The sequence below is a fragment of the Panthera uncia genome, chromosome E1 (assembly GCF_023721935.1).
Source record: "Panthera uncia isolate 11264 chromosome E1, Puncia_PCG_1.0, whole genome shotgun sequence".
Taxonomy (NCBI): domain Eukaryota; kingdom Metazoa; phylum Chordata; class Mammalia; order Carnivora; family Felidae; genus Panthera; species Panthera uncia.
In genome coordinates this window covers 58370586-58398549 of record NC_064814.1, presented here as the reverse complement: position 1 = coordinate 58398549, position 27964 = coordinate 58370586, and the positions used below count along the sequence as shown (strand labels likewise).

The 27964-nt window shown below is 61.7% G+C and overlaps 2 protein-coding genes across 4 annotated transcripts in view; one reads left to right on the top strand and one right to left on the bottom strand.

The window, feature by feature from the left end:
* Nucleotides 1-27964, bottom strand: part of GNPTG (N-acetylglucosamine-1-phosphate transferase subunit gamma) — a 73827-nt gene that overhangs the window by 33658 nt on the left and 12205 nt on the right. Inside the window, exon 11 of one of the 3 annotated variants that reach the window (XR_007459248.1) lies at nucleotides 27271-27375. Coding sequence is in view for 2 of the 3 variants with exons in the window: in XM_049637231.1 (XP_049493188.1) it covers nucleotides 27796-27893 (98 nt within the window). In the remaining variant the exon portion in view is untranslated. Of the gene's footprint in view, nucleotides 1-26989; nucleotides 27376-27506; nucleotides 27894-27964 lie in introns of those variants that run through there. The other 2 variants (XM_049637232.1, XM_049637231.1) reach the window with 2 other exon arrangements.
* Nucleotides 279-27536, top strand: LOC125927141 (putative E3 ubiquitin-protein ligase UNKL). The gene is made up of 12 exons (XM_049637236.1): nucleotides 279-405; nucleotides 4050-4185; nucleotides 4855-4972; nucleotides 7110-7194; nucleotides 7562-7641; nucleotides 11960-12022; nucleotides 15136-15277; nucleotides 23038-23130; nucleotides 23605-23832; nucleotides 24428-24630; nucleotides 24732-24993; nucleotides 25507-27536. The coding sequence occupies exons 1-12, from the start codon at nucleotides 366-368 to the stop codon at nucleotides 25695-25697; spliced, it is 1641 nt and encodes a 546-aa protein (XP_049493193.1). The 5' UTR covers nucleotides 279-365; the 3' UTR covers nucleotides 25698-27536.

The window sequence follows — 27964 nt, the reverse complement described above, 5'->3', positions numbered from 1 at the left end:
GCCCCGCGTGCCCATGGGAGTTCACGAGGCTGAGCTCGTGCACCTGTGGGACCCCCCGGCGGGGACAGACGAGTCCTCACTAAACGCGTCTCGGCTCTGAAAGTGTTGGATCCGTCCCAGGACAGGGCTGGGCCCGAGGCCCGAGGGCCGCCCGTCCCAAACCTTCTAGGTTGCTCCGCAGAGCGACAGCACCGAATGATTCCGTCACCTTGCGGGAGGGCTTGGGACAGACGCGAGGCAGCGCTGTAACCAGTGTGACATTTGCTCGCAGGGAGCTGCAGGCCCAGGAATCCTTGCAAAGCGGCCAGCTTTGCGCTGGGGACGGCGTCCCTGATTTGCAGCCCGGGGCCTTGGCCAGCCAGGCCATGATCGAGAAGATCCTGGGCGAGGACCCCCGGTGGCAAGGTAACCCTGAGGCCACCATGGAGGGTGGGGGGGGGGAGGTCCTCTCCATCTGTAAAGTGACCACATGGTGGACCTCGCCGCCTTCGTTTGTAGACCACATGGGGAAACTGAGTCTCCGGTGGAGTATATCACCCCCAATGCCTCAGGTAGTGGTGGCTGAGTGGGATCTGAGCCCCGGCGTCCAGGCCCCAAGGTTGCTCTGGATGTTTCCCCCGGCGTCTTCTTGCCGAGGTCAGCCAGCGGCTGCCGCCTGGGGAGGGGAGTATGTGGCAGGCACGGCTCCTTCCGGGCGCCCCGTCCCAGAGCTGGGTTGATGTTCGCCGCACACCTGCTCTCGGGACGTCCGTGCTTCCGCCTTGGCCCTGCCCTGCGGGTCTCCCGGGGCCCTCGGCTCAGTCCCCGCAGCTCCTGGATGCGTCCCTCGGAGCTGCGGGACCCGCGCTCCTCGCAGGCTTCACAAGTGATGGCTGTGGGCGGTGAAATTTGGGGGGATGTTATTGTAAGTACCCGTAACGTAATTTACTGTTTCAGCTGTTTTCAAGTGAACAATTTGTGTCGTTTGGTACACTCACGGTGTTGTGCAAGCATCAGCACTAATTTGGAACGTTTCTGTAACGTGCACGGAACCCTGTCCCCATTAAGCAGCACCCCCCTGCCCCGGCACTCACTAGTTTGCCTTCTCTCTGTGTGTTTGTCTGTTCTGGGTAGCTGATAAGGGCGGTGCGGTTTTAAGAAAAGTCCTCTAAGTCTTTTTTTTAAATTTTTTTTTTTTTCAACGTTTTTTATTTTTATTTTTTTTATTTTTGGGACAGAGAGAGACAGAGCATGAACGGGGGAGGGGCAGAGAGAGAGAGGGAGACACAGAATCGGAAACAGGCTCCAGGCTCCGAGCCATCAGCCCAGAGCCTGACGCGGGGCTCGAACTCACGGACCGCGAGATCGTGACCTGGCTGAAGTCGGACGCTTAACCGACTGCGCCACCCAGGCGCCCCAAGAAAAGTCCTCTAAGTCTTGATGGGGCTCCTTGGACTTGCTCGGCTGACAGCACCCGTGTAAACAGTGCTTTCACACCGTTGTTACCGAGCAACAAATTTTCTCCTCGCAAATGTCTTTGCCTGCTCTCGGGAAGTCCACGCCAGGGCCCAGGGTACTGGATCAGTCAGCAAAGGTCATGCGAGGCTGATCCAGATTCTCCTCCCATGTCTACTATCCCCCCCACCCCCACCGCCACCGCCAACCCCTCCTTGAGACCAAGTGCCCGGCGCCCACCCCACGATGGCACCTGCCGGCTGGCCTCTTGGCTGGGCCGCGTGAAGAATGCCCCAGGGTCCCCTCTGGGTTTCGGGGCACCCACTTGTGCTGCGCGCTCGTCCCCCTGTGGTGCTGTCACTGCTTGGGGAAGGGCCGCCTCAGCGGGAGCTGTGTGCCTGCAGCTTCCGGCTTCCAGCACCTGAGGACACGTGCTTTGCCCGGTGTTTCTGTCTTTCCGGAAAACGCCCGTGAGAACCTCCTGTCTCCCACATTCCAGCCTGTCGTCTCCCCGTCTGGGATGCCCGCTTCCGCCTGTGTGAGCTCCGGTTCGTGGCGGGGGCACGCCGCCAGCCAGGCTGGGCCTGAGGAGGGAGAGCAGGGAGGCGGCGGTGAGGCCTGTGGCTTCCCCCTGGGGGCGGCCCTCAGCTCCTGCACCCGGGTCCGAGTCAGGAAGGTCCAGTTAGGCGCTCTGGCTTCGGTTACTGAGCGTCTCAGACGGAGCCTGTGGCGCCGACACTCGCGGTCAGATGCGCTGCTCCAGACTGGTGTTTCCGCGCCTTCATTTTCCATCTCTATGTGGCGGTTCGGCTTTTAACTAGCAGATTTTATTTGCTGCTTTTTAGATGTCCAGAGGTGTCGCGGGTGGTACGGGGTCCTGTGTACCCCCTCCCACCTTCCCCTCGTGAACGCCTTGCCCCGACGTGACACTTTTGTTACAGGCAAGGAACCGACACGGACACGTTCACTAACGTCCACAGTTTCCATTAGGGCTCACGCTCTGGGCTTGGCCAAAGCCGTGTCAAGGTCTGCTCTCGGCCTGACCCCTGGCCACCACTGATCCTTTACGCAACTGTTGCGTTGCCGTGGTTTTGCCTTTTTCAGAATGTCCCATGGTTGGGGGCGCCTGGGTGGCTCGGTCGGTCACGCATCCGAGTTTGGCTCACGTCATCATCTCTCGGTTGCGTCGGACTGTATCTGTACGAGGCACTCGCTCCGTACTTGTGTATAAGTGTTCTAGGTTCTGTTTTCCTTTTTTAATATAAAGTTGATTTATTTTGAGCAAGAGAGAACAGGGGAGGGGCAGAGAAAGGGAAAAAGAGAATCCCAAGCCGGCTGTGCACTGTCAACACGGAGCCCCATGTGGGGCTTGAACTCCCGAACCCTGAGATCGTGACCCGAGCTGAAACCAACAGTTGGCTGCTTAACTGACTGAGCCACCCAGGCATCCCTAATTTGTTTCCTTAAAATGGGCTTTTTTGTTTCTCAGACCCTTTTTGTTCTTTCTGTGTCCCTCTGTGTGTCATTTAACGAGTTAGAAATTGTATTTGGTGTGGCTGGACAACGCGGTGACGTTAAACTTCGACCTGCAGACATTTCCTGAGGGTCGGGTCTCGTTGTCTTGGCTGCTGGGGCCCGCCCCTCCCCTCCCCCTGCCGCTCTCCCATCCCTTAGCGTGAAGCTCAGCCCTGCTGGGAACGGCAGCGGGAACAGTAGCGTCTACAGGTGCCGTGTTGATCACGAACCAGGCTGCCAGTGGATATGATTTTTAGGATTTTCTCTCATCAGTTCTTGCTTTCAGATGACCCCAGGTGGCTTTTTGTTTGTTTTTGCTCTCAGATGAGATTCAGAAAACATGAAATTAACTACTTAAAAGATATACAAGGGGCTCCAGCACCTGGGCTCAGTCACTTAAGCGTCTGACTTCAGCTCGGGTCATGATCTCATGGTTCGTGGGTTCGAGGCCCGCGTGGGGCTCTGTGCTGACAGCTCAGAGCCTGGGGCCTGCTTGGGATTCTGCATCTGCCTCTCTCTCTGCCCCTTCCCTGCTCATGCTCTGTTTCTCTCTCAAAAATAAACATTAAAAAATTTTTTTAAGTAAAATTGAAAATCTACTTTTAGAGCAATTTGGGATTCCACTGAAAGGAAAAGATGGAATTCTCATATGCCCTGTGACTCCGTGTGTGCACTGTCCCCACCACAGCAGGACATTTGTCCCTGCCCATCAGCCGACATCACAGGTCCTTATCACCCCAAATCCACTGTTGATATCAGGGTTAAAATGCACCGTTTTAAAGTGTGCGTTTCAGGGGTTGTTTGGCCGTCAGGTGAGCTAGTTTAGAACCCTGTCATGAGCCCCCGCCGTCAACCCGTGGCAGCACCCGTGTCCTTCCCGTCCGGGATCTGCCCCATCCCACGGCTCCTGGAGTCGAGTCACGCGACAGGTAGACTTCCGGGTCTGGCCTCTCACCGAGCGTCGCGTTCTCCAGGCTCGTCCAGGTTGTGGCGGGTGTCAGCGTCTCGCTCCCGATCGTGGCGGTGGGGTGGACACGCCGTGTCCTTTGGCCCGCTGAGCACACGTGCACGTGCTCCCATGTGGACCCCTGTGTTTTCAGACGCCAGTTTCGTGCTGGGCAGCTATAAGACAGAGCCGTGTCCGAAGCCACCGCGTCTGTGTCGCCAGGGCTATGCGTGTCCGCACTACCACAACAGCAGGGACCGGCGGCGGAGCCCGCGAAGGTTCCAGTACAGGTGAGCCCCTGTGTGGACCTGCCTCCCCCCTCCCCCCCGCGAGCCAGCGCTCTGCCGCGTGCACGCGCGCGCCGGGCTCTGCCGCCTCCCGTGCGCGCGCACAAAAGGCCAGACGCCGCCGCGCGCGCCCAGGGGCCGAGCGGGTCAGCGACGGTCGTGCTTCCTTCCCTCCGTCTCCGCGGTTTCAGGGCCCAGGGGCCGAGAGCCGCCCCTGCGCATCCTGCCAGTGGTAGTCACCAGAGCGCAGCCTGAGAGGATAAGATGAATTCACGTAGATGGAAGGGACGGAAAATGTGCCGAAAAATAATAAAACCTTACTCCCCACGGCGGCTCGTTTTTTCTGGGAGTCCAAAGAGATTTTGATAAGGCTGTCCGACAGTACGTGAAAAATGAGCATCAGGGCTGGGTTTTCCTGCTGTGGGATCACTTGTTGGGGGCTCGGTGTGGGACTCAGCTCGGGAGGGAAGGAGGGAGGGTGCCCGCTGCCTGTCCAACGCTCGCGTGGCACGCCATCCGGGCGCCTCTGAGCCGCACCCGCCGCGGAGGCGGCCGAGCCCCGTCTGGCTTCAGGCGGCCCTCACTCTGAGGCACGCTCCCAGTGGTTGTGTGCGCCCGCCCGCGTGCCAATAGCGGCTGGGCACACTGACGCCCCCCCCCCCGTCCCCCCAGGTCCACGCCGTGTCCCAGCGTGAAGCACGGTGACGAGTGGGGTGAGCCCGCGAGGTGTGACAGTGGGGACAGCTGTCAGTACTGCCATTCCCGCGCGGAGCAGCAATTTCACCCGGAGGTACGAGGCACCCGCGTCGGCGCACAGCCCGGGGTAGGGGGAGGTCTCCCCCCTTTGACTCCGGGTCCCTGGGACCACCCTCTGGTCCTGCGATTCGCCGGGAGGATTTGCAGATGCCAGCAACGCTGTTGTGCCCACAGCCGTGATTCGTTGGTGACAGGATAGGGGCTGAGGTCAGCCACGGGCGGGGGCGGGGGGGTCCCTCCTGGGGCTGGGTCCCCGACCCACCGGGCCTGAGCTTCCAGGGCTGTCCTGCAGGGAGTCACGTGGACCGTGTCTGTGGACAGGCGTGTGGGCCTCGGTGTCTGGGGTTTTCACTAGGGGTCACATAGACGTGCTGACCTCCATCTCCAGTCCCCCCAGAGGCTGAGCCCACACGACCGGGCCCAGAGCCCCTACCAGAAATCACGTTGTGACTATCCGGGGTAGCCTCGGAGCAGGTAAACAGAGAAACTTACCGGGCAGGACACCCCGCCCTCCGGGAGCCGGTCAAGGCCGGACCTTCCTTTGGCACCGGCAGGGCACGGACGGTTGAAGTTCGCAGAGCTAACCAGAGCACGCTTCGGTTTGTGGTGAAAACAGACCAGCAAGGGGCTCCTGGGCGGCTCAGTCGGTTGAGCCTCCGACTTGGGCTCGGGTCATGATCTCATGCTTCGTGAGTTCGAGCCCCGCGTCGGGCTCTGTGCTGACAGTTCGGAGCCTGGAGCCTGCTTCCCATTTTCCCACACAGTGTGTGTCTCTCTCCCTGCCCCTCCCGTGCTCGTGCTATGTGTCTCTCTCTCAAAGAATGAATAAACATTAAAAAAAAATAAAAAAAAAAAAGATTGCTGATCAGCAGGGATGCTTGGGCGGCTCAGTTGATTAAGTATCTGAGTCTTGGTTTCAGCTCAGGTCTGGATCTCATGATTTCGTGAGTTTGAGCCCCGCATCAGGCTCCGTGCTGACAGCATGGAGCCTGCTTGGGATTCTCTCTCTCCCCGCTTCTCTCTCTGCCCCTCCCCTGCTCGTGCTGTGTCTTTCTCTCAAAATTAAACACTAAAAAAAACCACAGCAAACCAGCCCTCTTCAGGGTTTTGAGAGTGTGGGGACCAGGACGGGTGGGGGGCAGTCCAGGAGGGTGGGGTGTGCGGCTCGCTTGCAGGAGGGGTGCCTCGAGGGGCCTGCAGGGGGCAGGGATGGAGCGGTCGAGGCAGAGAGCAGGAATGAGGGAGGGGTCAGTGCCCGGTCAGGGGATGGGCCATGCGGGCCGGTCGGGAGCAGGAGGCGCCCCGTTCTGGCCCATGGCTGCCCCTGGTGCCACCTGATTGGCGCTGGGCGTGGCCCGCCTGGGCTGGGTCGTGAACTCCGAGCCTGGCCTCTGCCGCCTGCCTGTGTCTCAGGCCCTACGATTGCCCCTCTCGACTCGGGATTTTTGTCTTCTGCTTCCTTTGCCGACTCATTGGCTACCGACTCATTCGTTCTGTTTCTAAAACTCAGAAATGTGGTAAAGGAAGGCTTCCGGAGGGTGTGGATTTGGGGTCTGGCAGGAGCGCCCTGGGGCCTGCCCCGCTTGGTGTGCTGTAGGGCCAGAACCGAGTGTTGTTGGCGTCGTGAGAGTATCTTTGACCCCCGTGAAGGGAATCGGGGCTGACCATGGAGCTCATGCATGTGGTCGTGACACAGGCATTTGTGGAGTGCCTGCTGTATACTGGGAGCACTGAATGGAGCGTCTCTTTCAGAAAATGCCAAGTGGTGAAATTGACTTTGTGTGAGATTTCCTTTTTTTTTTTCTTTTTTGTAGGTTTATTTACTCATTTTGAGAGAGAATCCCAAGCAGGTTTTGTGCTTTTATCGCAGAGCCGGAAGCCATGCACGGCTGGATCTCGCAAACCGTTAGATCCTGACCTGAGCCCAACCGACTGGGCCATCCACGCACCCCTGTGTGTTATTTCAAGGACAGTCAGGCCTGCTCTGCGGAGAGCGGGGGATTCTGGGGCCACGGCATACAGGGCGGGGGTCACATCCACACCGCCTTCTCAGGAGACGCGTTGTGGTTTGGAGCTGGGTCCTCTGGGCTTCCCGTGGAAACCCGTTCCCAGCCCAGCCCCTTCGTTTTACTTGTAGATTTTATTTGTTTCATTTTCTCTTTGCCGCCCAGATCTACAAGTCTACAAAGTGCAACGACATGCGCCAAACCGGTTACTGCCCCCGGGGCCCCTTCTGCGCCTTCGCACACGTGGAAAGTAAGTGTGTGACGCCAGACTGCCCGCGCGCCTGGACCCGGAGGGGGGCCGGGAGCACCCCGCATGCCTTTCGGGGTCACTTCAGGCCGCCCCCCGCCCAGAGACCCCCCTACCTTGTGGCCAGCCCTGCGGTTCCCTGGGGGCAGCCACCAACTCCGGTTGGCCCTCCTGGGGAGGGCGGCCAGTCCCTGCTGGACTCGCATGTCTTTCTGTGGCGCTGTGGCCGCCGTCCCCTGTCGCGCGGGGCGAGTGGCCTCCCCAGGCCCCCCTCCCCGGTCTGGGGACCCCTGGACCCCAGGTCGCCCTGCACGCAGCTCTGTTTGCAGCCAGCAGTCGCTCATGGCGCGCCACCTCCCTCTGTTGACAGAGAGCCTCGGAACGGCCAACGGCTGGGGCTGCCCGGCACCCACCCGCAGCTCCGCGGCCAGCAGCGGCCAGCCCGTGCACGTAAGTGGACGGCGTCCTGGGGAGGGTGCCGAGGGTGCCATTTGTGAATGGCTAGGGACACGGATGGGTGTGGTCTCTGGGTGACTCGGCTGCACGGTCTGCCTGTGGGGGGTGGGGGACGCCTCCTTCTAGAAGCCTGGGACAGCCCAGCCGAGCTCTGGCCTGGGCCAGCTGCCCCCAGACATGTCGGCAGCACGTGAAACGTGGTCTCCAGCGAGCGTGGGGAAGGGGCCCTGTGTCCGGGTGGGTCTCCTCGCAGGTGGGTGGCCGTGGTGCCAAGGGGGGCGTCCGGGCGGGGCAGGCCCCCGACGGTGGCCGGGGCTCTGGGTCCTGGGTCTGGCCCTGCAGGCCTGCTTCAGGCATTGAGAGATGTGGGGGGCACCTCGGGGAGAGGATGGTCCTGACCCGGTTGGACTTCATGTCTGTGCAGTGGAGGACACGGGGGGCCTCAGGCCTCGTGCCCTGCCCTTCACCCTGGCGTCGTAGCGGGCTCCCCGTCTGCTCTCGCTCTGAGCTTTCGAGAGGGTGACGGGAGGGTGTTTGCATCTGCGTGTCGGATCTGCTGAGAAAGCGGCCCCTCGGCGAGGAGACTGGAGCCTCAGGCGTTTCCCCGCTGCCTTTCTTCCCACTTCGTGCTTTTGCTTTTTTAACTTTTTATTTGGGTATATTTTTTGTTTAATTAACTTATTTATTGAGAGAGAGAAAGAGCGAGTGTGCGCGTGGGCAGGGAAGGGCACAGAGGGAGAGACCATCCCAGGTGGGCTCCCTGCTGTCAGCGCAGAGCCGGACACGGGGCTCGAACCCACAAACCGTGAGATCGTGACCTGAGCCGACCTCAAGGGTCAGGCGCTCAACCTACTGAGCCCCCCAGGCGCTCCTGCCCCCACTTTGCACTTTTTTTAGAAAAGAGGAAAACAGGAAAGGTGAGGAAAACCTGGGTGGAATTTACTTACAAGGAGCCGGGCAGTGATCTGCCAGCTCGCGGTCTGTTCCGCGTCTCCCGCATCTCCGTGCCAAGCGGTGACACGGCCATCCTGCGTTCCCAGTGGGTCAGCACCCAGTGTCCCCCCACGCCCCGGCACGCGGGGGTTCGATCTGATCCCGAGTCCATGGAGCCTGAAGACCAGACAGACAGCTCGCCCGCTGCAGCCCCGCAGGGTCTGGCGTGACCCCTCCTCGCCCCGGTGCTGACGGCATTTGGGCTCCCCTCACCCTGCAGCCTTGTCACGGGCCCGTCCACAAGGAGGACCGGGCTGCCCCTTCACACCCACGCTGGGCCTTTGTCCCTCTGCAAGCCCAGCTGGCATCCTCTGGGGGAACCGAGCAGAGCAGAGCTCTGGACCCCCAGGAGCATAGCCGGGGGCTGGGCGTGGCAGGAAGCTCTCCTCCCCTTCCCCCCCCCCATCTTAGTGGCTCCCAGGGGACCATGCCGGTCGTGGGCTTAGGTGGTGGGCACAGGGCTACCGGCTTGACCCCCCTGAGGGCTTAGGGTGAATGGAGCCTCGGGGGGTGGGGGTTGTGCCTCGGAGGCAACAGCCCGGGTGCGGTGGGTGACCCTGTGCCTTGGATGGCAGCAGAACAGTGCCCACCCCTGCGGGCGTGGTCTAGTGAGGCCGTCTTTTATGTTCTTTTAATTATTTTGCAGTTTAAAAACCCTACTTGCTAAGGGCGCCTGGGTGGCTCAGTCACTTAACCATCTGACTCTTGATCTCAGCTCTGGTCTTGATCTCAGGGTCGTGAGTTCAAGCCCCGTGGCTCACGCCCAGCACGGGGGCCTCCCTAAAAAAGGGGGATGGGGAATAAGTCAACCTGCTAGGACACAATGGGTGGCGGGTGCCAGGCTGCAGGGGGTTCCCCGCGGGTGGAGACGAGAGCAGCGTGGAGAGCACACGGTATGCCGAGTTCCTCAACGGGGTCACGTCGCAAGACAACCGAAAACACGTATATCGCTCTCTGATCCCAGTTCCTGACCCAGAGGTCCTGAAACCCTTATAGCTTCCCAAGGGGATAAAAATACCTTGTGTTTCAGGGTGCCTGGGGGGCTGAGGTCACGATCTCACGATTGGTGGGTTCAAGCGCCACATCGGGCTCTGTGCCGACATCGTGGAGCCTGCTTAGGATTCTCCCTCTCCCTTTCTCTCTCTGCCCTTCCCTGCTTGCGTGCTCTCTCTCAAAATAAATAAACTTAAAAAAAAAAAAAAAAGATTAAAAAAACCCACCAAAACCCTCTTTTGTTTTGCAGAGGTGACTCTGGGTGGGCTCCTCGTAGCTCCTGGATGAGGGCTGGTCACCGGAAAGGCCAAGCCATGGTTAGAAGCTTGGGACTTTCTGCACCACCCGACATGATCCGGGGCAGGAAGGGGCTGCAGGTGGAATTAAGGGGGTGAGCCCCGTGAAAATCGCTGAAGTGTGGGGTGTGGAGAGCGTCCGCACTGGCGACATCTCCATGCTGGTGGGTGGAGGTCCCCAGCTGCACAGGGACAGTAATGCCCGCACTCGGGGCCCTCGCAGACCACACCTGACACGTCTCTATCTGAGTGTCTGTAGTCTTTGCCATAGTGTTTATTATATCATGTAATAATCCGGTAAACGTAAGTGCTTCCCTGAGCCCTGGGAGCGGTTCTAGAAATCGGCCAAACCTGAGGAGAGAGTGGTGGGAATCCTGATTCGGAGCCAGTCGGTCAGAAGCACAGGTGACAGGGTGGGGTGGGGGGTTGCCATCTTCAGGGGCCGACCCCAGGCAGAGGGTGTGGCCCAGCATCAGGGAGCCTGGGGCAGGGGTGGCCGGAGAGGGGCCTGGACGAAGGGGCGAGGTCCCCACAGGGAGCCCTGGGTTGCAAAGGCAAACAGAACAGCTTCAGGAAACGCGTGCTTGGCCTGGAGGTATGTTCAGGTCTGTGGTCAGTGACTTCGGAGGCCCTCACCCCACCCTGCAGGTGGGGTCACTCTGGACAACAGAGGTTCAGGGAACTCGGAAATACCAGCACGACCTCCGGGTTGAGCCCGAGGCCAAGTACTGCGTAGAAGGAAGGGGCCCTGGGCAGGGCCTGCGTGGACACCTTTTCTTCCTCTGCCCCTGGTGATCACTCTGGGTCCTTCTACAAATCCAGAAACCAGGGGCGCCTGGGTGGCGCAGTCGGTTAAGCGTCCGACTTCAGCCAGGTCACGATCTCGCGGTCCGTGAGTTCGAGCCCCGCGTCGGGCTCTGGGCTGATGGCTCGGAGCCTGGAGCCTGTTTCCGATTCTGTGTCTCCCTCTCTCTCTGCCCCTCCCCCGTTCATGCTCTGTCTCTCTCTGTCCCAAAAATAAATAAAAAACGTTGAAAAAAAAAATTAAAAAAAAAAAAAACAAATCCAGAAACCAAAAAATAAAGGAAGAAAGGCCAGAAGGACCTGAAATACCACTACAAGTTAACTTACCGTAAAAGTAGTCATAAAAATCAGAATCTGATTTTGTCCTTTGATCTGAAGGACATCTGGGTCTGTGGCCTTTGTGTTGATGTTTGACCTGGGGGAGCCGTGGTCCTGAGCTCTGTGAGCAAAGCCATCATTGGGCCCGGTTTTCCTGGCAGGTGGCTCGTCAGTCAAGATTTCTGTATGTGTCGGAGAGGGACAAATGTTTCCCTCTACCCTTTCAAGTTCGGTACGGGGCCTCTGCAAATTAAACTGATAAAAGATAAACAGGACAGAAGCCTTATTGCTTATCTGTACAGAAGGTTTGGTGGCGAGGAAGTAAAGACCCCTTTGGGTCTAAGCAGACCTGGCGGCTCATAAACTCTTCAACAAAGAGCAGTAGATCGTGGAGAAGGGGCCAGACAAAAGGAGTTTCTGCTCCTGGGGAGGTAAATTGTGGGATGGTAAATGTGTGGGGAAAGCGATGTCGGATCAGGGTTACGTGGACGTGGTCGGGAGCGTCTGGTGGCTGAGGGTCGTCCTCTTCCCGGTGTGGGAGAGGCGAGGGGGTGCCTTGTCAAGGGCCAGCTGACACCCCGCTTTCAGCATTGTCGGTAGAATAATCCTTTGCTTCGGGATAGGTCTCCCCAAGACTTGCCCGGCTCTCCGGGCTCGGGTCTCACGACCTCCGGTCGCAGGGGGCACAGAGCTCACCCCCTCCTTCACACGGACCGGCCCGGAGGTTAGAGGTCAGCGTGCAGGTGTAAGAGACAGACTTGGGAGAACGGACAGAGGGTGGTAACTGGAACGCCTTTTCTGTTCTCTGAGATCCCCGGGCTCAGCGTTTTCTCTCCGGTGCGTGAAGCGGAGGTGTCTGTTTGTAAACCGTGCTGCTCTCTTCCAACCTTGGTGCTTTCCTGTTGTAGGCGAAGCGGAGAGAGTCACCTGCCGAGGGCAGCCACAAGGCCGCTGAGCAGGACAGCAAGCAGGTACCGCCCGGGGGGCTCCCGCTGTCCGCAGCGGGGCCGCCCTGTGTGCTGGGACTCTCGCACGTTCCCTCTTGACCCAGAGCCCTGTGCTTGTCCGTTCGGGACGTAATTATGTTTTCACTTAATTCTTAAACTGGCCTATTCCACACGTCTTTCGTCTCAACGTTCAAAACGTGTTTGTGTTGTACTTTGGACACAACAAAACCAAAACCTCCTGACGTTTTCCCCACGGGGAGTACGGGGCGCCCTTCGCAGCCGCCCGTGGTGGTCCGTGTGTGTCCGGGGGCTGCCCTAACAAAGCCCCGCGGACGGGGCAGCCCCAACCACTCACCGTCCGGAGCTGGGAGTCCTCGTGTCGGGGCCAGTGGGGTCGGCACCTCCGAGGCTTTGCGGGAGCTGCCTCTGCCCTGGGCCCGTACGCAGCCGATGACTCCCTGTCTCGTCCTGCTCGCCCCCCCCCCCCCCAGCCCCCTGGCCCCGGGTCTGGGTCTGTCTCCAGATTTCCCCCTTTTCATAAGGACCCCGGTCATTGATTAGGACGGCCTCATGTGAACTTGATTTCCCTGGTAAAGACCCCGTCTCCGGGTCAGGTCACGCTCTGGTGTTTTGGGGGTCAGGACCCCGTGGAATGAGCTTCCGGGGACACAGGGCGGCCCACGACTGCATCCAAGCTGCATCTGGGCCAGTGTCTCTGGGGGCTGCTGTAGAGACTCCCTGCTCCCGTGTCACGGCTCGGGGACACGTGCACACCTGAGGTAATCACAGGCTCCTGCCGTGAGTGTCCTCCACGTGTCCCCTCCGGTGAGGCTGCCGTGGCCTCAGCTGAGGCTTCCCTGAGCCCGACCTCGGTTCGGTGGCGCAGTTCCCGAAGGCTCTTTGGACCCGCTTGCCCGTTTTAAGCAACACTTTTGTTCTGGCCACCACTGCTGTCTGTCCCCGTCCCCATAAGACAAGAGGGCCTGAGCCTCTGGGAGGCCTGGGGTGCGGTGCAGGAGGGCAGCAGGGGCCCCGGCCCCCCCAGGCCCAACACATTGCTACTTGTCACTGGCCCCTGTCGTCTTCCTTCTCCATTCCTATGCGGGCGACACGCCCGGTCCCTGTCTGCCCCGGTTTGCTTGGCGCTCACCTGAGGCCACCCCCTCTGGACTCTCCAGAGTGACCCCGACATTCTTCGTGGCCTCGGGAGCTTTGAGATCCGCAGAGGGGGAGTTGAGGGTAAACTGGAACTTTGTTATCTAGCAGCGTTTTAGAGAGTAAAGTGGATAAGATGTTCGTTGCGAATCCGAAGCAGGAAACGTTAGCGGCCACGGAGCCAACACACGGGGGCCTCGGGACGTGGTGCTGCCACTGCCTGATGCGTCCTCACGTGCTGGCAGCCCGAGGAGCCCGCGTGGCTCATCTACAGGTCCCCTCCCACCTGCGCCCGGAGACGCCCTCCGTCCCACCCAAAGCCGGGCTCCGGGGACCTCGAGTGCCCGGTGGGAGGACTGGAAGGCCAGCGGAGGGGCACCTGGCGTTTCCCTGGGACCCTCCGTTTGAAAGGCCACGTGGCCAGAGGCCGGCCCTCTGGGGACCCCTCCCTCGCCTGTGGGCCCCAGTCTGCCCCGGCGGGGGGACGCCCCAGCCCCCCCAGCCTTGAGAGCGTCATTCTCGGTTTTCGGGATAAAGCGTCCCCTGACGTCTTTGAGAGACACAGTTCCTGCACTATGACTTTGTGGGCGGGTGAAGTCACAGCAGCGCCTCGGGCCCCGGCTCAGCGTTTGGGCTTGGCTGTGAGGTGTCTCGGAGCGTCCTTGTTGCTGCCACCCTTCCCGCCTCGCCCGGGGCTGCTGGGGCGGGCGGGAGGCACCCCTCCCTGTGCTGAGGAGACGGCCCGCCCCTGGGCCTGAGCCCCGGGAGCACCGGGGACTTTGGCGTCCGGACTGACGTAGTTCGTGTTAATTTTACGACAGCCTCATACGCGCGGTGACTGGCCGTCGCGGGGTCGGTCACCGAGGGCCCCTCGTGAGCAAGGCTAGCCGGCCGGGAAACACTCAGAGGAGCTTTGCTGTGTGTGTTCCTCTCTCCCCGCCGCTCCCCGCGCAAAACCTATGTTCATGTGTGGGTAAAATTTCACTTAAGCCGACAAACTAGTGAAATTCTCCCCCCTTGTGGTGGTGGAGCTCGCCCCCCCCCCCCCCCCCCCCCGAATGAACTTCTGCTGGCGCATTTTGAAGCGAAACCCAGACGCCACACGCTTCCCTTTGGTGTGGCTTCTGGGCCCCGGTGTCACAGTGACCTCGGGTGGGCTGCGGACGCAGCTGCCGTGTGTCGAGCAGCCCTGGTCTGCGGCTCTGTGCTGTTTGCTTGGGACGGTGAGGTGCCGCCCAGACCCGGCTGGCTCTCCTGGGCTCTTCTGGGCTGCTCTCCGCAACTCGGATAACGTGCGGCGCCCAGGCTATTGCCTGAGTACCGAGAGGTAAAAACCTGAGATCGTACGGCCGTTTTTGCTTTTGGAGGCCGTGTGGGCTCCCTACTTACGTCTTTTTTTTTTTTTTTAAATAAACTCTTTTTTAATGTTTGCTTATTTTGAGAGAGAGCGAGCCAGCCCGGGAGGGGCAGAGAGAGAGAGAGAGAGGGAGAGAAAATCCCAAGCAGGCTCCACGCTGTCAGCTTGGGGAGCCTGACACGGGGCTGGATCCCACGAATGGAGATCGTGACCTGAACTGAAATCAAGAGTTGGACGTTTAACCCACTGAGCCCCCCCCCCCAGGCTCCCCTCTGGTTAGGTCTTTGGGTGGATTGTGTTTTGCTGTCCTAGATCAGCTGTTGGCAGCCATTTCTGCAGAAAAGCTCCTTGGATCAGACACTTTCTAGATGGATGTGTTCAGTCCCTGATTAGCCAGCCAATCTTGATTGCAGCTGTCTTGCTGATCGCAACCAACTCGGCCTTTAAAGCCCCCCCTAGAGCATTTGGAAGAGTCGAACTTCTATTTTGCTTTGGGGATAGAAGTCGGACAACCGTCCCGTCTGTGACCCTGCGCCCTTCTGCTCTCCCCCGGGTCCGCTGTCACTGCGCCCTCACGGCGGCCGTTTTGTGTGCACACCCGCTCACCTCGTGTGTCTTTGCACAGAACCACCTGCCGGTGTCCACAGGGGCTCATCCGCTCGCCCCCAGCCTGGGTTCCAGCGTGGCATCCAGCGCCGGCTCTGGCAGCTCCTCCCCGGCCGCCCTGCCCTCGGCTCCCCGCACCCACCTGCCTGAGCCCGCCCCAGGTAGGTCTAAAACTTCCCTCGCGGCTCCCCGACTTTTCTTTGCGCTTACGTTGTGTCTTTTCAGGACCCGCTGCACGCGTGTTTCGGTCACCTGTCACTTGGCTGTACTGCCCATGACCTAGAAACCCCCGCCCCCTGCGTCCCTGGGAGTCACAGGCTGCAGAGGGGACCAGGACCCTTGGGCCAAGGCTGTGGCCCCTGGTCACCAAGACCAGGGTGGGAGGGGTTTGGGATGCAGCCGAGGGCAGCGGCACGGCTGAGGGGCCCTTAGCCCCTGGGAGTCCTAGAGGGTTTGCGGACCGATGAGGGGAGGGGCTGTCCTGAGAGCCGGGAAGAGGGGCGGGCACGGAGCTGGGGGGAGACCCGGCCCCCAGCCCCTCAGGCCACGTCTGGCCGCACCTGTGGACGCTTGTGTCGCTGAGCTCCCCAAAACCTGCATTTCTGTCCCGGCCAAGGGAGACCCGGCAAGGGCTCTGCTCGTGGCGTTTCCATGTCCTCTGCGCCAGGGCAGGCTGGGCAGGTGTGGCCGCGGGCAGGCCGGGGAGGCCGCTGCGGAGCGGTCTGCCCTGGGGTACACGCGTCCTGTCCACCTCCTTCCTGGTGCGGGGCGGGTGCCGGCTCCGCCCACGTTCCCCCGTCAGGGCACCAAGTCGATGCCAGAGCTGGCCACGTGGTCGGGCCCAGGGTGGTATTTCCCGCCCGGAGAGAACTGTCCGTTGCCGACAGCCCAGGATGGCACGCACGTTGTTTTCCACGCCTCAGCACCTGTGGACGCCAGTCACGCCACTGGCCGTGGGGTCGTGGCTGAGACGCAGGTGGGGACGACGGCAGCCAAGGCAAGGGAGGAGAGGTGTCCTTTCAGTGGCCATTTAGATGGCAAATCTTGGGCTCGGGCCATCAGAGCACCCGGTGTCCCTTGTGCTGATGTGAGGGATGCCGGGCAGGCGTGCTCGACCTTGCTACCCGTGTCGCGGCTGCCTCCTGGGGCACTTCTACCCATGTGGCGCTCGAGGCTACCACCCCTGTGCTCATTCTGAGCTGCAAAGGGCCGCCTTATTCTGGAACCCCGGGGCCTTGTGTGGCCAGGCACGTCTTCCTGCACAGCCCCAGTGTTCCTGCACGGGCTCCACGGTGGAGCTGTCCGACTGCCAAAGAACCCTCTAGAGTCCAGCCTGCCCAGCCCTCTGAGGACAGGGTGTCCTCGATGAAACCACCCCTCCCCCTGCTGGTGTTTCTGAGCCCTGACCTCGGTTCCTTGCCCTGCACACTCTTGTGCCTCGGCCCCCCCCCCCCCACCCCGCCCCACCAGCTTCCCTGTGCTGGTCTTTTGTGGAAATCCTGTCCACATAGGGGTGAAGACTAAACCGACTCTTGCCCGGGCTCTGCCTTAGACTAGGGGAGTTTGTTCAAGTCCTCACATACTTCATAGGGTGCGTCCGTGTGGGTTCTCTTTTAAGCAAAAACAGGCACGTGTGTGTTATTTTATGTTGACGTGGAATTGGGGTAGAGCGAGGTGTCCTTCCTGAACCCCAGAGGCCTCTGGGCTTGCGTGCTGGGCTTGCATGCACTGGGCCTGGCCGGTGGGCTTGAGAACTCAGCCCTCAGACTCACGCGCGCCGGCAGAGAGCAGAGGCCAGGGCGGAGGCTTGAGGTCACTCTGCCCTTGTCTGAACTTGGGGCCAAAACACAGCAGGAGGGCAGCCGGAGCCAGCCTGGCCTCTGAGCAGGTTCTCTGCCCACTCGAGGGAGCCGAACAGTTCGTTGTCACAGAACGGAGATCGGAACTGTGTGTGTCTGAAGGGCTCCTCCAGAGCGCGTTAGCCTCGAGGCGCCTGGCTGACTCACACGCGGTGGGGGACCGTCTGGTGGCGCGTGGGGCGCCTGCGCACAGGAGTCCTTGGTTACTCCCTGGAAATGAGCCGGAAAGCCATTGGTATAAATGGCATGCTTCATTTTGTTGTTTCGTGTTTTATGTGTAAAAAACACGGTTTTTAAAAATAAGGCTTATTGTCTCCAGTTTAAGGGTAGTAACAGTCAAGTGTGAGCATCGCGGGAAAGTAATTAGGAGAATGAAGTCCCTGCCACCAATCAGGAGAGGCCGTCCTCAGCTCTGCTCACCTGAGCGGGCGAGAGCACTAGATGCACCTGTGCCCCCTGGGGTTGTGTGGTGACCCACGGGGGCCTCTGCCTGGTTCCACGCGTCACCATCTTGCAGTTCATTCTTTCATTGACATAAGTGTTTCCTGAACCAAGTGCCCAGAGGCGAGGAGATTAATTCCTGTTCAGGACCAACACGGTCTGTTCACAGAAAACTGCTGATGCTAAATCCTGAGCTGCTGCCGCAGTAGGGGCCTCCTTTCTCTGAACACGCTCTTGAGATCCCCAAATCATGTGCCAGTTAACAGGGGCCCCAGCTGGGAGAAGTAACACACTCCTCACAGCTGCCCTCTGGTCCCCTGAGGGCGCGTCCGGGCTGTCCTTCTGCCGCCGAGGACCCCAGGGCTCAGGGGCGCCTGGATCAAAGATCCTGCTCTACCTACCTAGGGCCTAGCGGGTGTAGACCGGGTCCTTTTCTGCTCGTAGTCTGGTTCAGGCTATATCGTTACTAATGCAGTGACTACAAAGAACGAGTAAATTCTAAAATAAATAGGTGCTGTTTGCAGACTAATTGTGTATTCGGTGGTTTAGTGGAGTCATTTCAGGGCCACTTGACAAGAGGCCATTTCCTTTGTCTCTATGAGCAGGCTGCCGGTGAAAATAGTCCCCTGCGGAGCTGGTGGCCTGGGGTGGCCGCGGGGCTGTGGGCAGCTGACTCTCCGTGACCTCCGAGGGCAGAGGTCATGGCTTGTTCGCCCTGACCGCTGCCTCGTGTGCGTTTTCACCTGAGCGGGTCCGCCTGGAGCCAAGATGCTTCCTTACCTGAAGGAAAGCGGCCCTGCCGGGCGAGGCCCCCCGCGAGCACCTGGACCCGGGCTTTGGGCTCGGCGCCGGGAGGGGCCGGGGCCGGTGACGGCGGGGGGGGGGGGGGGGGGGTGCGCGCCCGGCGGGGGGCCCCCCGGGGGGCCAGGGGGTGGGGCCGCCCCCCCTCCAGCCCAGGACTCCGAGCGGCGGGGCCGCCCACGCACACCTGCTGGCTGGCTCGCACCCCGACAGGTGCGGCGGGGGCGGGGCCGGCGGAGTGGGCGGGTTGGCCGGAGGGTTGCGTCACCCGGGGCGGCCCGGCGGGGGCGGGTGTAAGGCTTACGTCACCGGGGGCGGGACGGACCTGAGGGTTACGTCACCCGGGGGCGGGGCGGCGCAGGGAGGGCGGGGAGCGGGCTGCGTTTGAATCGGCGGCGGCGGCGCGGTAGACGGTGAGTCAGCATCGTCAGCCCCGCGCCGCCAGGGTGCGGGTCGTCGTTATGCGGAACTGGCTGTGCACCCCCGGCGAGGTGAGAGCCAACCCCCTCTCTCGACGCGCCTCCCCGCGAGGCCCGCGAACCGCCCCTCCCCAGGTGCGCCGCTCCCCCACGTGCCAACCCCCCCAGGTGGGGTGCGTCTCCCACCACCCCCCCCTCGCTCCTTCCCGCTCCCCCGGGGGCCTCCTCCCCAAGCGCGCCACCCCTCGCCCTCCCCCCTCGCCCTCCCCCCTCCTCCCCAGGTGCACACCTCTTCCTCTCCAGGTGCTCCTCGGACCGGCTCCGGTCGCCCGCCCCCGGGGCCGAGAGTGACCGCCGGGGTCAGCACCGGGTTCCGCGGAGGCTCTGCGAGGAGGCGAAGGCGAACGTCCCCTTTCTGGGCACTGCTCGGCAGAGGCGCCCTTTGGTCCCCTGCGTGGGCGCGCCGCAGGGCTTCTGGGGGGGGGGGGTGGCCCGCGTTACCTAGCCGAGGTGGGTCTTTTGCTTCGTGGCGAGGACCGGGTTCCTGCCTTGTCCTGCCGAGAACCGTCGGCTGCACCGTCGGAAATTGAGGCCGGTGGGTGGGTGGGTGGGTCTGTCAGGCGCTTCACCCTGCGGTCAGGGCAGGTCGGCCTGCGGGGTGAGGGCATCCCGGCCGCGGCGGGCGCGCGTGTTAGGAGCGCGCCCGGCGTCGGGGCTTCCCCGTTCTGTCCTGTGTGCATTGTCCCTGCGCGTCCCTTGACCCCGAAGGACCGCGTCGCCTCTCGGATGTGCTGTGTCATGTCAGGGTCGGGGTTTTGCCAGGGCCGTTACTCAGCAGTTCTCCCGCGATTTCTCATTAACATCTGGGCGGTTCCTGGCAGTTGGGCAAGGCGGGTTTTGGGTCAGAGGCAGAGCTTACGTAATTCGGTTCATCTGGATCTTGAGTGTTAAAGCCTCTTTGAAAGTCAGCTCTTCCTCGAAGAGGACATCCCAGAAGACCTGGGTCTGAGTCAGAGAGCCGAGAGGTGCAGTAGGCGCGGGACCACCGCAGACACCCAAGCAGCCAGGGCACCCTGGCCGCGGCTGCTGTCCGGTGGGGGCTGGCTCCTCCGTGTCGCTCTGGGCCAGGGGGCTTCTTTGTGCTGAGTCATGGGGCGGGGGTCGGGGAGTGTGATAAGCCGGGTCTTTTCAAGGTGAGGAAAAGCTCTTGGTTCAGCCTGTTTTCCTTGTCCGTCTCTTCATTTCTGGTTTTGTTATTCAGAAAGTGGTTCTGGAACTTTGTTGGCGTTAAAGCACACCACCCGTCAGCCCCTCCTGAGACCCCAGGTGCTGAAAGCTAGATCCGTGTCGTCAGGCCTGGCCGGCCTGCAAATCCGGGCCGGAGGCCGAGGGGGCACGAGGGGCCAGGGCCAGGGTGGGGCAGAGCAGGTGGTGGACAGGTGGGGGTAGAGCAAGGGGTGTAGTGCTGGGGGGACGGGGAGGGCAGGGCGCCCTGCACCTGATGCTGGTGCTGCATGGAGTGGGGACAGCCCCGTGAGTTTTGGAGGCCCAGCAGGCAGTCTCCCAGGACCCCCGGGGCCCCTGGAGGCTGCACCTGGCTGCAGCCTGCATCAGCTGAAGGGTAGAGGAGAGGCTGGGGTGGGAGGAGCCTGGCCACAAGCGTCCACTAGCACGCCAGGGACATGTTCTTTGTGGGCAGTAGGACTCGACCTGCGGGACTGGCCTCCTAGAAAGGTCACTCTTGGGACAGTGCAGGTGGGGGACGAGGGGCAGCCTGCAGAGATGGCTGGAGCTTGGGGCCCTCGCCGGCGAGGGTTCAGGGAGGATGGAGGGGCCGGGGGCTCCTGGCTTCTGCTCGGTGTCTGGGCCCTCGTGTCCCCGGAGTTTGAGAAGCTGATGGTGAGGCATTAGGCCCTCTCCCTGGTAGGAGATGGCGAGGTGCCCTTGCTGGGAGACGCCGGTGTCTGAGGGTTAGGGCTGCCGAAGCCAAGCGTGTGTGTGTGTGTGTGTGTGTGTGTGTGTGTGTGTGTGTATATGCATGCGTGTGTGTGCACGCTCATGGAGCAGGGACGGGACGGGACGGGCCAGGCCTCCAGGGCTGAGAAGTCGGCCCTAGTGGAGGAGGGTGAGGGACCGGGTGTGAGGGTGGGCTGCCTTTGACCGGGGCCCGGGGGCATGGGTGCCAGCTGGCACGGCTTGGCAGTGGTTTGTAGTGAGGGGGAAGTAGGAGGTCAAGAAAGTGGGCATTGGTCAGCAGGGGGTGGGCCTGAGAGCAAGTGGGCCCTTCGGGCCGTTCACGGCAAGGGGAGACGGGTCTGCCTGGGGCGGTGGGGGGCGGCACCCAGCAGTTCTGGGCCCTGGGCCTGCGGAAGGTGCCTGGTACCTGGAGACGATGGTTGCCGGGGGTGTCCATGGCCCCCATTATTGTGGGGTAAGTTACGTGCCCCCAGAGAATACGTCTCTGTTCTGACCCCCCTCCCCCCCCAATCTGTGAACACGACTGCTTGGATGCAGGCTCTCCAGGTGCAGTCAAGGTAGAGTGAGGTCATCGGGCTGGGCCCTGATCCAGCGTGACTTGGGTCTGAATAAGAAGGTACTTTGGAGCCCACACGGGAGGCGGAAGGTGGGGTGGTGCATCCGCCAGCCCCAAGCAGCTAGACTGCGCCATTGGAGGGAGCCCAGCCGTGCGCACGTTGGTCTGGACTTCCGGCGCCCAACCGTGAGAACGCGTGAGTCGGTGCTCGCTTGGGGCGGCCCCTGGACGCAGATGCCCCTGTGCTCCTGGGCGTCAGGAAGAACGAGCCGGCTGCAGGCACCTGCTATAAAGGAAGGCCGGAGGATCGAGCGTTGGGAGCCCCCCGTGGGGGCCGGGCCCCACAGGTGGGCGGGCGGTGTCTCCCCGAGTGCGAGGGCTGCAGAGGGGGGGCCTTGGTGCCGCAGTGGGCTCCCTGGGTCTCCCGGCCTTGGCCTCTTTGCTCTTCAGAGTGATTGGGGGATTTGGGGGTTCCGGCGCATGGGGGTGCCCGGACCAGCCGCCACCCTTCACGTTCGCCTCCTTTTGGGATGAGTCCCTCGCGAGTCCTTAAAATCTCTGTTGGAATAGTATTTCCTTTGGAGTGGGCAGGCCCGAGGCGGGCTGGGGTTCGTGCTCCTGGCCGTGGCTGTGGAGTGGGCGCGGCAGTGGTGACGAGACAGACAGACCTCGCCAGGCAGCGCAGTGCTCTCCTGCCCAGACACTGGGTCCCCATGTGTCCCCTTCATGCGCCGCAGAGGCCAGAGCCAGTGGCTCGCGGACGGCAGATGTGCTTGCCGCGCTCTGTGAACTTAGGCAGCAGGGGGCCGCTAAGTACCCGTGTCGGGTGAAGGGCTGTCCCTGTGGCCAGCTCAGTGGGCCCCTCGGGCTGAGTGGTGCCCAGCAGCCCTAGAGACAGGGAAGGGACGGCGCAGCTGGGGTCGCCCACTGGGGCCGGACCCGAAGTCCGCACGCGTCCCACAGCCGGCTCCTCGGGAACCTGCCTGCCCCTGGGACGTTCTCCGCAAGTCCTGTCTCTCTTCCCCCCTCCCCCGTGTCTCTGGTAATCATGGTAAATGCCTCTCATTTGAAAGGTGGTGGCTTCCCCGAAGTCACTGGCGGGTTCAGCCTTCGCTCCCGGGTTGTAAGGTGGTCATTTGAAACAGGCCTGGCCTGCCTGCTGCTTCCTGGCACGTCTCTGGCACGGCTGCTTCTGTGATGTGGTCAGGAGTGTGGGCCCAGCTGAGGGCTGGACGTGGTCAGAGATGAGCAATGGCGTCTCTCTCTGGTGGTTCTGACTCGGTGTCATTTGTCACACGGGGTTCAGGGCGCTTTTGACACTTTGCACTAGGAGGCTGGGGGCAGGAAAAAGGCAGAAGGCTCCAGAAGCCCGGCTCACGGACCCAGATCAGGCAGGCTGTCCGGGGACAGGGCTCAGCCACACAGGAAAGGCCCACCTACTTCTGGGACGGGTGCTGGTGCAGGTGAACTTGTGCCTTTAGCGCTGCCGGGTCTTCTGTGGACCCAGCGCGTGTCCCGGGAGCAGGAATCAGCAGGCCTTCCCGGCCCTCACTGGACGGCCTGCGCGCTGTCCAGGTCCTCTGGCCGCTCGGCTGCTGGAACTTGGAAGCTTTGGGGGCTGGTGGGCCTGACCTCAGCAGCTCGGGGCCGGGGCCATGTCACGTGGGGCCGGGGTGAAGGGAGAAGACCCTGCTTGCATGAGAGGGTTTGCGAGGAAATCTTCGGAAGTCGGGGGGCTCCAGGGGGCCCCACGTTGTTCCATTCCTCTGCTCTTTCACACGCAGGCCCCAGAAACTGTCCTAGTGCCGTGGGCTCTCTCTGCTGAGGCTCTGGGGTCGTCCCGTGGTTACACCGTGTTTTGTTAACAGGCCCCGCTGTGGATCTTCATCCCGGCGATGTCAGCCTCGCACCCCTAGATAAGGAGCTGGAGGAGCATGACCTGGGCGACCTGGGACCGGCAGGTAGGAGTGCTGACCCCCTGCTCTTTTCAGGGCCGTGCTTGGGCAGCTGGGCCCTTTCTTTGGAGAGCCCTTCAGTGGTTCTTGGAGGGGGTGCTCCCAGCACGCCGGTGCGCGGTCAGCCTCCCACCGTCTTTGCAGCTGCTGTGGGCACATGTACCCTGGGACACCGTGTCCCCAAACGTGTGCCTCATGTGCTGTGAAAATGAACCATTCTTGGGTTCCCCGGGTGTCCCAGGACCAGCATGCTGGCGGGTGGGTCAGCTGGGCAGGGCCTGGCAGGTGTCTGGCCTCTGCGGAGCCCCCGCCGAACCCCTCGCCCGTGAGCTCACCGCGCCGGGAGGGCGCGCCCACACGGTGGCTGCCCCCCTGGCCCCCGTGTGCCCCACCCCCCGGGGTCACCCCCCAGCTTGGAGGCCAGGCATCGTGTCTGGTGGTCAGCGCCTCCCGCTAACTCGGCCCCTCCGATCCGTGCAGGTCCGCGGTCGCCGGGGGGCTCGGCACCCGTCACCATCCCCGGCCGCCTGCCCCGCTCCCCGTCCCTGCTGTCGTCCCCCTCAGTGTCTGCCTCCCCACTCAGCTCGCTCTCCCAGTCTCTGTCGGGGCCCCTCGTCTCTTCGGCCATGACGCCCCCCCAGCAGCCGCCGGCCCTCGCGTCGGAGCCCGGGGCGCTGGGCTCCTCGGCTGCGTCCTACAGCTCCTTAGGTGAGCCGGGCGCTGGCGGGGACGGTGGGGTGCGCTCGTCCCAGGGGGTCCCCTGGCCAGTCTGCGGGTTCGCTGGTGGTGCCTCAGGGCACGAAGCCCCGACCTGTGTGTGGCCAGGACCCTGAGACACTGTTGTGACAACACACAGTGGCCCCGCTGTCACTCGCGTGCGGTGGAGGGCCTCAGGCTGGGGACGTCACTGGAGACCCAGCGCAGCACAGACGGGCAGAAACCGTGGACGGTGCTTCTTCCCTGGAAAACGTTCTTTCACGTGATTTGCTACGTTATAAAGGAGCATTTTTAAGTTCCGTTCTAATTTCTTATGTCACGAACACAGATCAGTAGGTGTCACCCCAGGCCCTGTGGGGTCCTCACGATTTGGAGGCGGAACGGGTTTCAGGGACCAGAGTTTGATGCCGCTGCGGCACACGATGCGACACTTGCAAATTCACTCCCTTCTCTGCCTCAAGCCCCGCAGGCAGCCGGACAGGGGCCGGGTAGAAAGATCTGGGGCACGTGTCCTTGTCCACCAAGCCCCAAAGGCTGCCGGGGAGGCGCTCCCGCGGGTGACCTCTCCCGTCTCGTCCACACTCAGGCTTGAACGGCGTCCCCGGGAGCATCTGGGACTTTGTTTCCGGCAGCTTCTCTCCCAGCCCGTCCCCCATCCTGAACGCCGGCCCTGCCCCCGCCTCAAGCGCCAGCCCGAGCGGAGCGGAGCTGGCCCGGGTCAGGCGGCAGCTGGACGAGGCCAAGAGGAAGATCCGGCAGTGGGAGGAGTCCTGGCAGCAGGTGAAGCAGGTGAGCCGGGAGGGGCCGGGGCGCAGGGCCGGCGGGACAGGCGCAGGCGCGTGGGGGCTCCCCCTGCACCGGCCGCTACAGCGCAGCCCCCTGGGTTTCAGGCCTGTGACGCGTGGCAGCGGGAGGCCAAGGAGGCCAAGGAGCGGGCGCTGGCGGCCGACAGCGCGCGGCAGCTGGCGCTGCAGAAGAAGGAGGAGGTGGAAGCCCAGTTCCGGAGGCTGCGGGAGGAGCTGGAGGGCCGAGGGCCAGGCGCTGCGCTCCCGGGGCTGCCGCGCTGTGCCGACCTCGGAGCCACCCCCCTCCCCAAGCTGCACTCGCTGCAGACTCGGCTGCGCCTGGATCTGGAAGCCGTGGACGGGGTGAGTCCAGGGGCCACAACCCTCTTCCTTCCCCGCCTGCCGGCCCTGCCCTCCGGCCCGGGCCCGCGCGGTCCGGAGTCACCCTCCAGAGTCACCGTGGCATCTCGGCCTGTTCCACGCTTGTTTTCTGCACTCAGCTACAAACCCCTTCCAGGCCAGGGCTTTGTGTTAGAACCTGGAGCATCTGAAGGTTCCAGAGCCCTGTTTCTTGCGCACTCTCCCCCTCCACTGGAGGTGCAGCTTCCCCACCCCCCCTCCAGCTCTGCCTGCCCTCTTGGCCGGTGGGCTTGGTCCCGGGTCAGGGGTCTGATGAGCCCAGTCCCGTGAGCCCGGCTGCTGGCCACAAGGCACAGGTGTGGGCCTCCATCCGGGCCCAGCCCATCGAGGTGGCCACCCCTTCCCACGTTGGTGCGGCAGCTCAGCTCCCTGGTCCTCGTGAAGGATCTCCCCCCCCCCCCACCTTTGTTCCGGGGCGTCCCCGGTCCTGCCGCTGGGTCACCTGGGTCTCGCCCCGCAGGTGATCCTCCAGCTTCGGGCCAAGCAGTGCGCCGTGTGCCGGGAGCGGGCCCGCGGCGGCGCCCTGCAGCCCTGCGCCTGCTGCGAGGGCCCACCGCTCCCATGGTGACCGCCGTGTCCTCACCGGCCCCTCGGGCGCCCCCGGGCTCCGGAACGACGGGGGCTCGCGGACCTGACGCACCGGGACCCTGACCAGCACTTTGTAAACCGGGGGTTTAGACGTTCTAAGTCGCTGTAAGCTGCTTCCTAGGTTCGTGATTTTTTTTACTACGCCGTAACATGAAGCTTTGTACGTGTACTGTGAGCTGAGGACATTTCCTGTCAGTTTCTTGTTAATTCACGGTATGGTAAAGACCTTTGATTTCCTCTTCTGAAATTAGTACTTCTGAGATGAGCGTTTATCTAGTAGTGAGAAACACCTAGGACTTCTTAATAGTTTCCAAATTAAGTGCAGACATAGTATTTATAGCAGTGAGACTGAAAGACACATCTAGGGTTTTAGTTTTGTGAAAGGGACGCTCTCGATGGCGTGCACGCGCACATTAATTGGAGGTTTGTATTCCAGGCCCGTGAAATGGCGTTGCGCCTGATTTGCCCCATGACCCGTGGCCACTTTTTCTAAGTGCCTGAGCCTTGCAAAAGGAGCGAAGGAGGCCCTTTGCGCGGGTCCATTCTCTCCTCTAGTGAGCAGCACGGCGGGGGGGCCCGTTGGTGGAGGCTTCCGCGTTAGTTTTACAAAGCTGTGCCTCGGCACCCGTAGCCTCTGCAGCCTGCTGGAGGGCGTCCCGGCTCCTTCGTGGGCAGCCTGAGGCCAGAGACTCGCTCATGCCCCTCCCTGCGACCAGACAGACGCCTGCCCGGGACCCCTGCCTGCAAGGGAGAGGCTCACAGGCCGCGGTGTAACCCAGGTATTACCAGGGTCACTCGGGGGACCCCAGGGTTGCAGAGAGAACCTGGCTGCCCTGCCGTGGCAAAAACACTCCCGAGAACCGGTCTGGTTTTGGTGAGGACCAGAATCTTCTCTGGTCTGCACTGGGTCATTTTTCCTAGCAATCTGGGGAGAAGCAAAAGAGGTGAGTGGTCTACCCAGACTTTGCTCTCCCCGAGGCACATCTAGATGGCTGCAAGATCTTTCCCAAACCTGCCGCTGGGGTGGGAGCAGGTCACGGCCCCTCTGGCCTGGAAGTGAGCGCCGGTGCCTCTCGGCCCACTGTGGCTTTGCCAAAGACTTTTAATAGCATTTTTTAAAGCGCAGAATGGCTCGGTAACAATTATCAGTGACCAAATATTTAGTAAGAGGTTTAAAACATTTTTAACGTAAGACAAAGCGATAGTTCTGTCCTTTAAGGGGGGCCCGTGGCGGGCTGCAGCGAGTCCATTACTGCAGGCGACCATCGACTTGGTTTTAGCGAATCGACTTTGTTTTTAATGACAGTGATGATGATTTATTAGCTCTTAGAAATGACGTATATTTTGTGCTACTGTTATCACCGTTTAAAATTCTTTATTTTTATTAATATTTATGCACTTGTTTCACATTTCAGACCTTTGGTCTTTTATGGGAAACAGAACAACGTTTTTATTGTGGGTCCCCAGCCTCGGCATCGTCAGATGACAAACTGGGAACAGCCCGCGTGCTCCCCGTAGGCGGCTCGGGCGGGCTCCGCACAGCAGGCGGACCAGGCAGGGCTGCAGCGTTGCGGGGCCCCTCGGCCCCGCCTGAGCCGGTCCTTTCTGCTCGGGGTCTTGGCTGTGGCGGCCCTACCCCGCAGGCCTCACGGGCTGGGCCACCGCCCTCGCACGGGTGACGGGAGCACTGGGTGCGGTGTTAGCGATCACGGGGCACGTTGTGGCCTCCGGCTGTTTGGAACTGGGGTCAGCAGAAGACCTCAGCTCAGTGTGGACGCTTCATGTGGATTAATTTATGGAAGCCTCAATCTCTGTTTGTTCTGAGTATTTAGAGGAGGTCGTTACTGGAATGAATTTTCTTAACCCAGAAGGTAGTATTTATAAAGCATAATCGTTTACTTGTAGTGAACCGTTCCAAGGTAACACTTGTTTAAATTTTTTTACACTATAGCATTTATGCAATGGTTTACAGAATTCATGGAATTATTTTTATCAGTATGGAAAGTAATTAAAACTTTGAATCTTTATTCTGTCTGCCTCTTTGAGCCGATGCTGACGGCTGGCCGGCCCCGAAGGCAGAGGACGCCCCCCCCCCCCCCCCCCCCCCCCGAGGCTGCCCCCCCCCCCCCCCCCCGCCCCTCCCCCCGAGGCCCGTCCCAGGTCACAAGGTGTTCCCTCGCGGTCCCGGGTCGCCTCGGAGCTGTTCCGCTGTCCCGTCTGTGGGTGTCCTGGGGCCCCCGTGCTCAGAGGGGGGCGTTTCTGCCAGAACAGCGAGTGGCAGGAGGTCAGCACAGGTCCCGCAGGTGGGCTGAGCCCCCACACCCCCGCAG

Coding starts and splice junctions, on each gene's coding strand:
- LOC125927141 (XM_049637236.1), top strand. CDS start 366: ATGATCGAGAAGATCCTGGGCGAGGACCCCCGGTGGCAAG. Junction 7,642..11,959: donor GCAGCGGCCAGCCCGTGCAC/GTAAGTGGACGG, acceptor TTCCTGTTGTAG/GCGAAGCGGAGAGAGTCACC. Junction 24,994..25,506: donor GGAAGCCGTGGACGGGGTGA/GTCCAGGGGCCA, acceptor CTCGCCCCGCAG/GTGATCCTCCAGCTTCGGGC.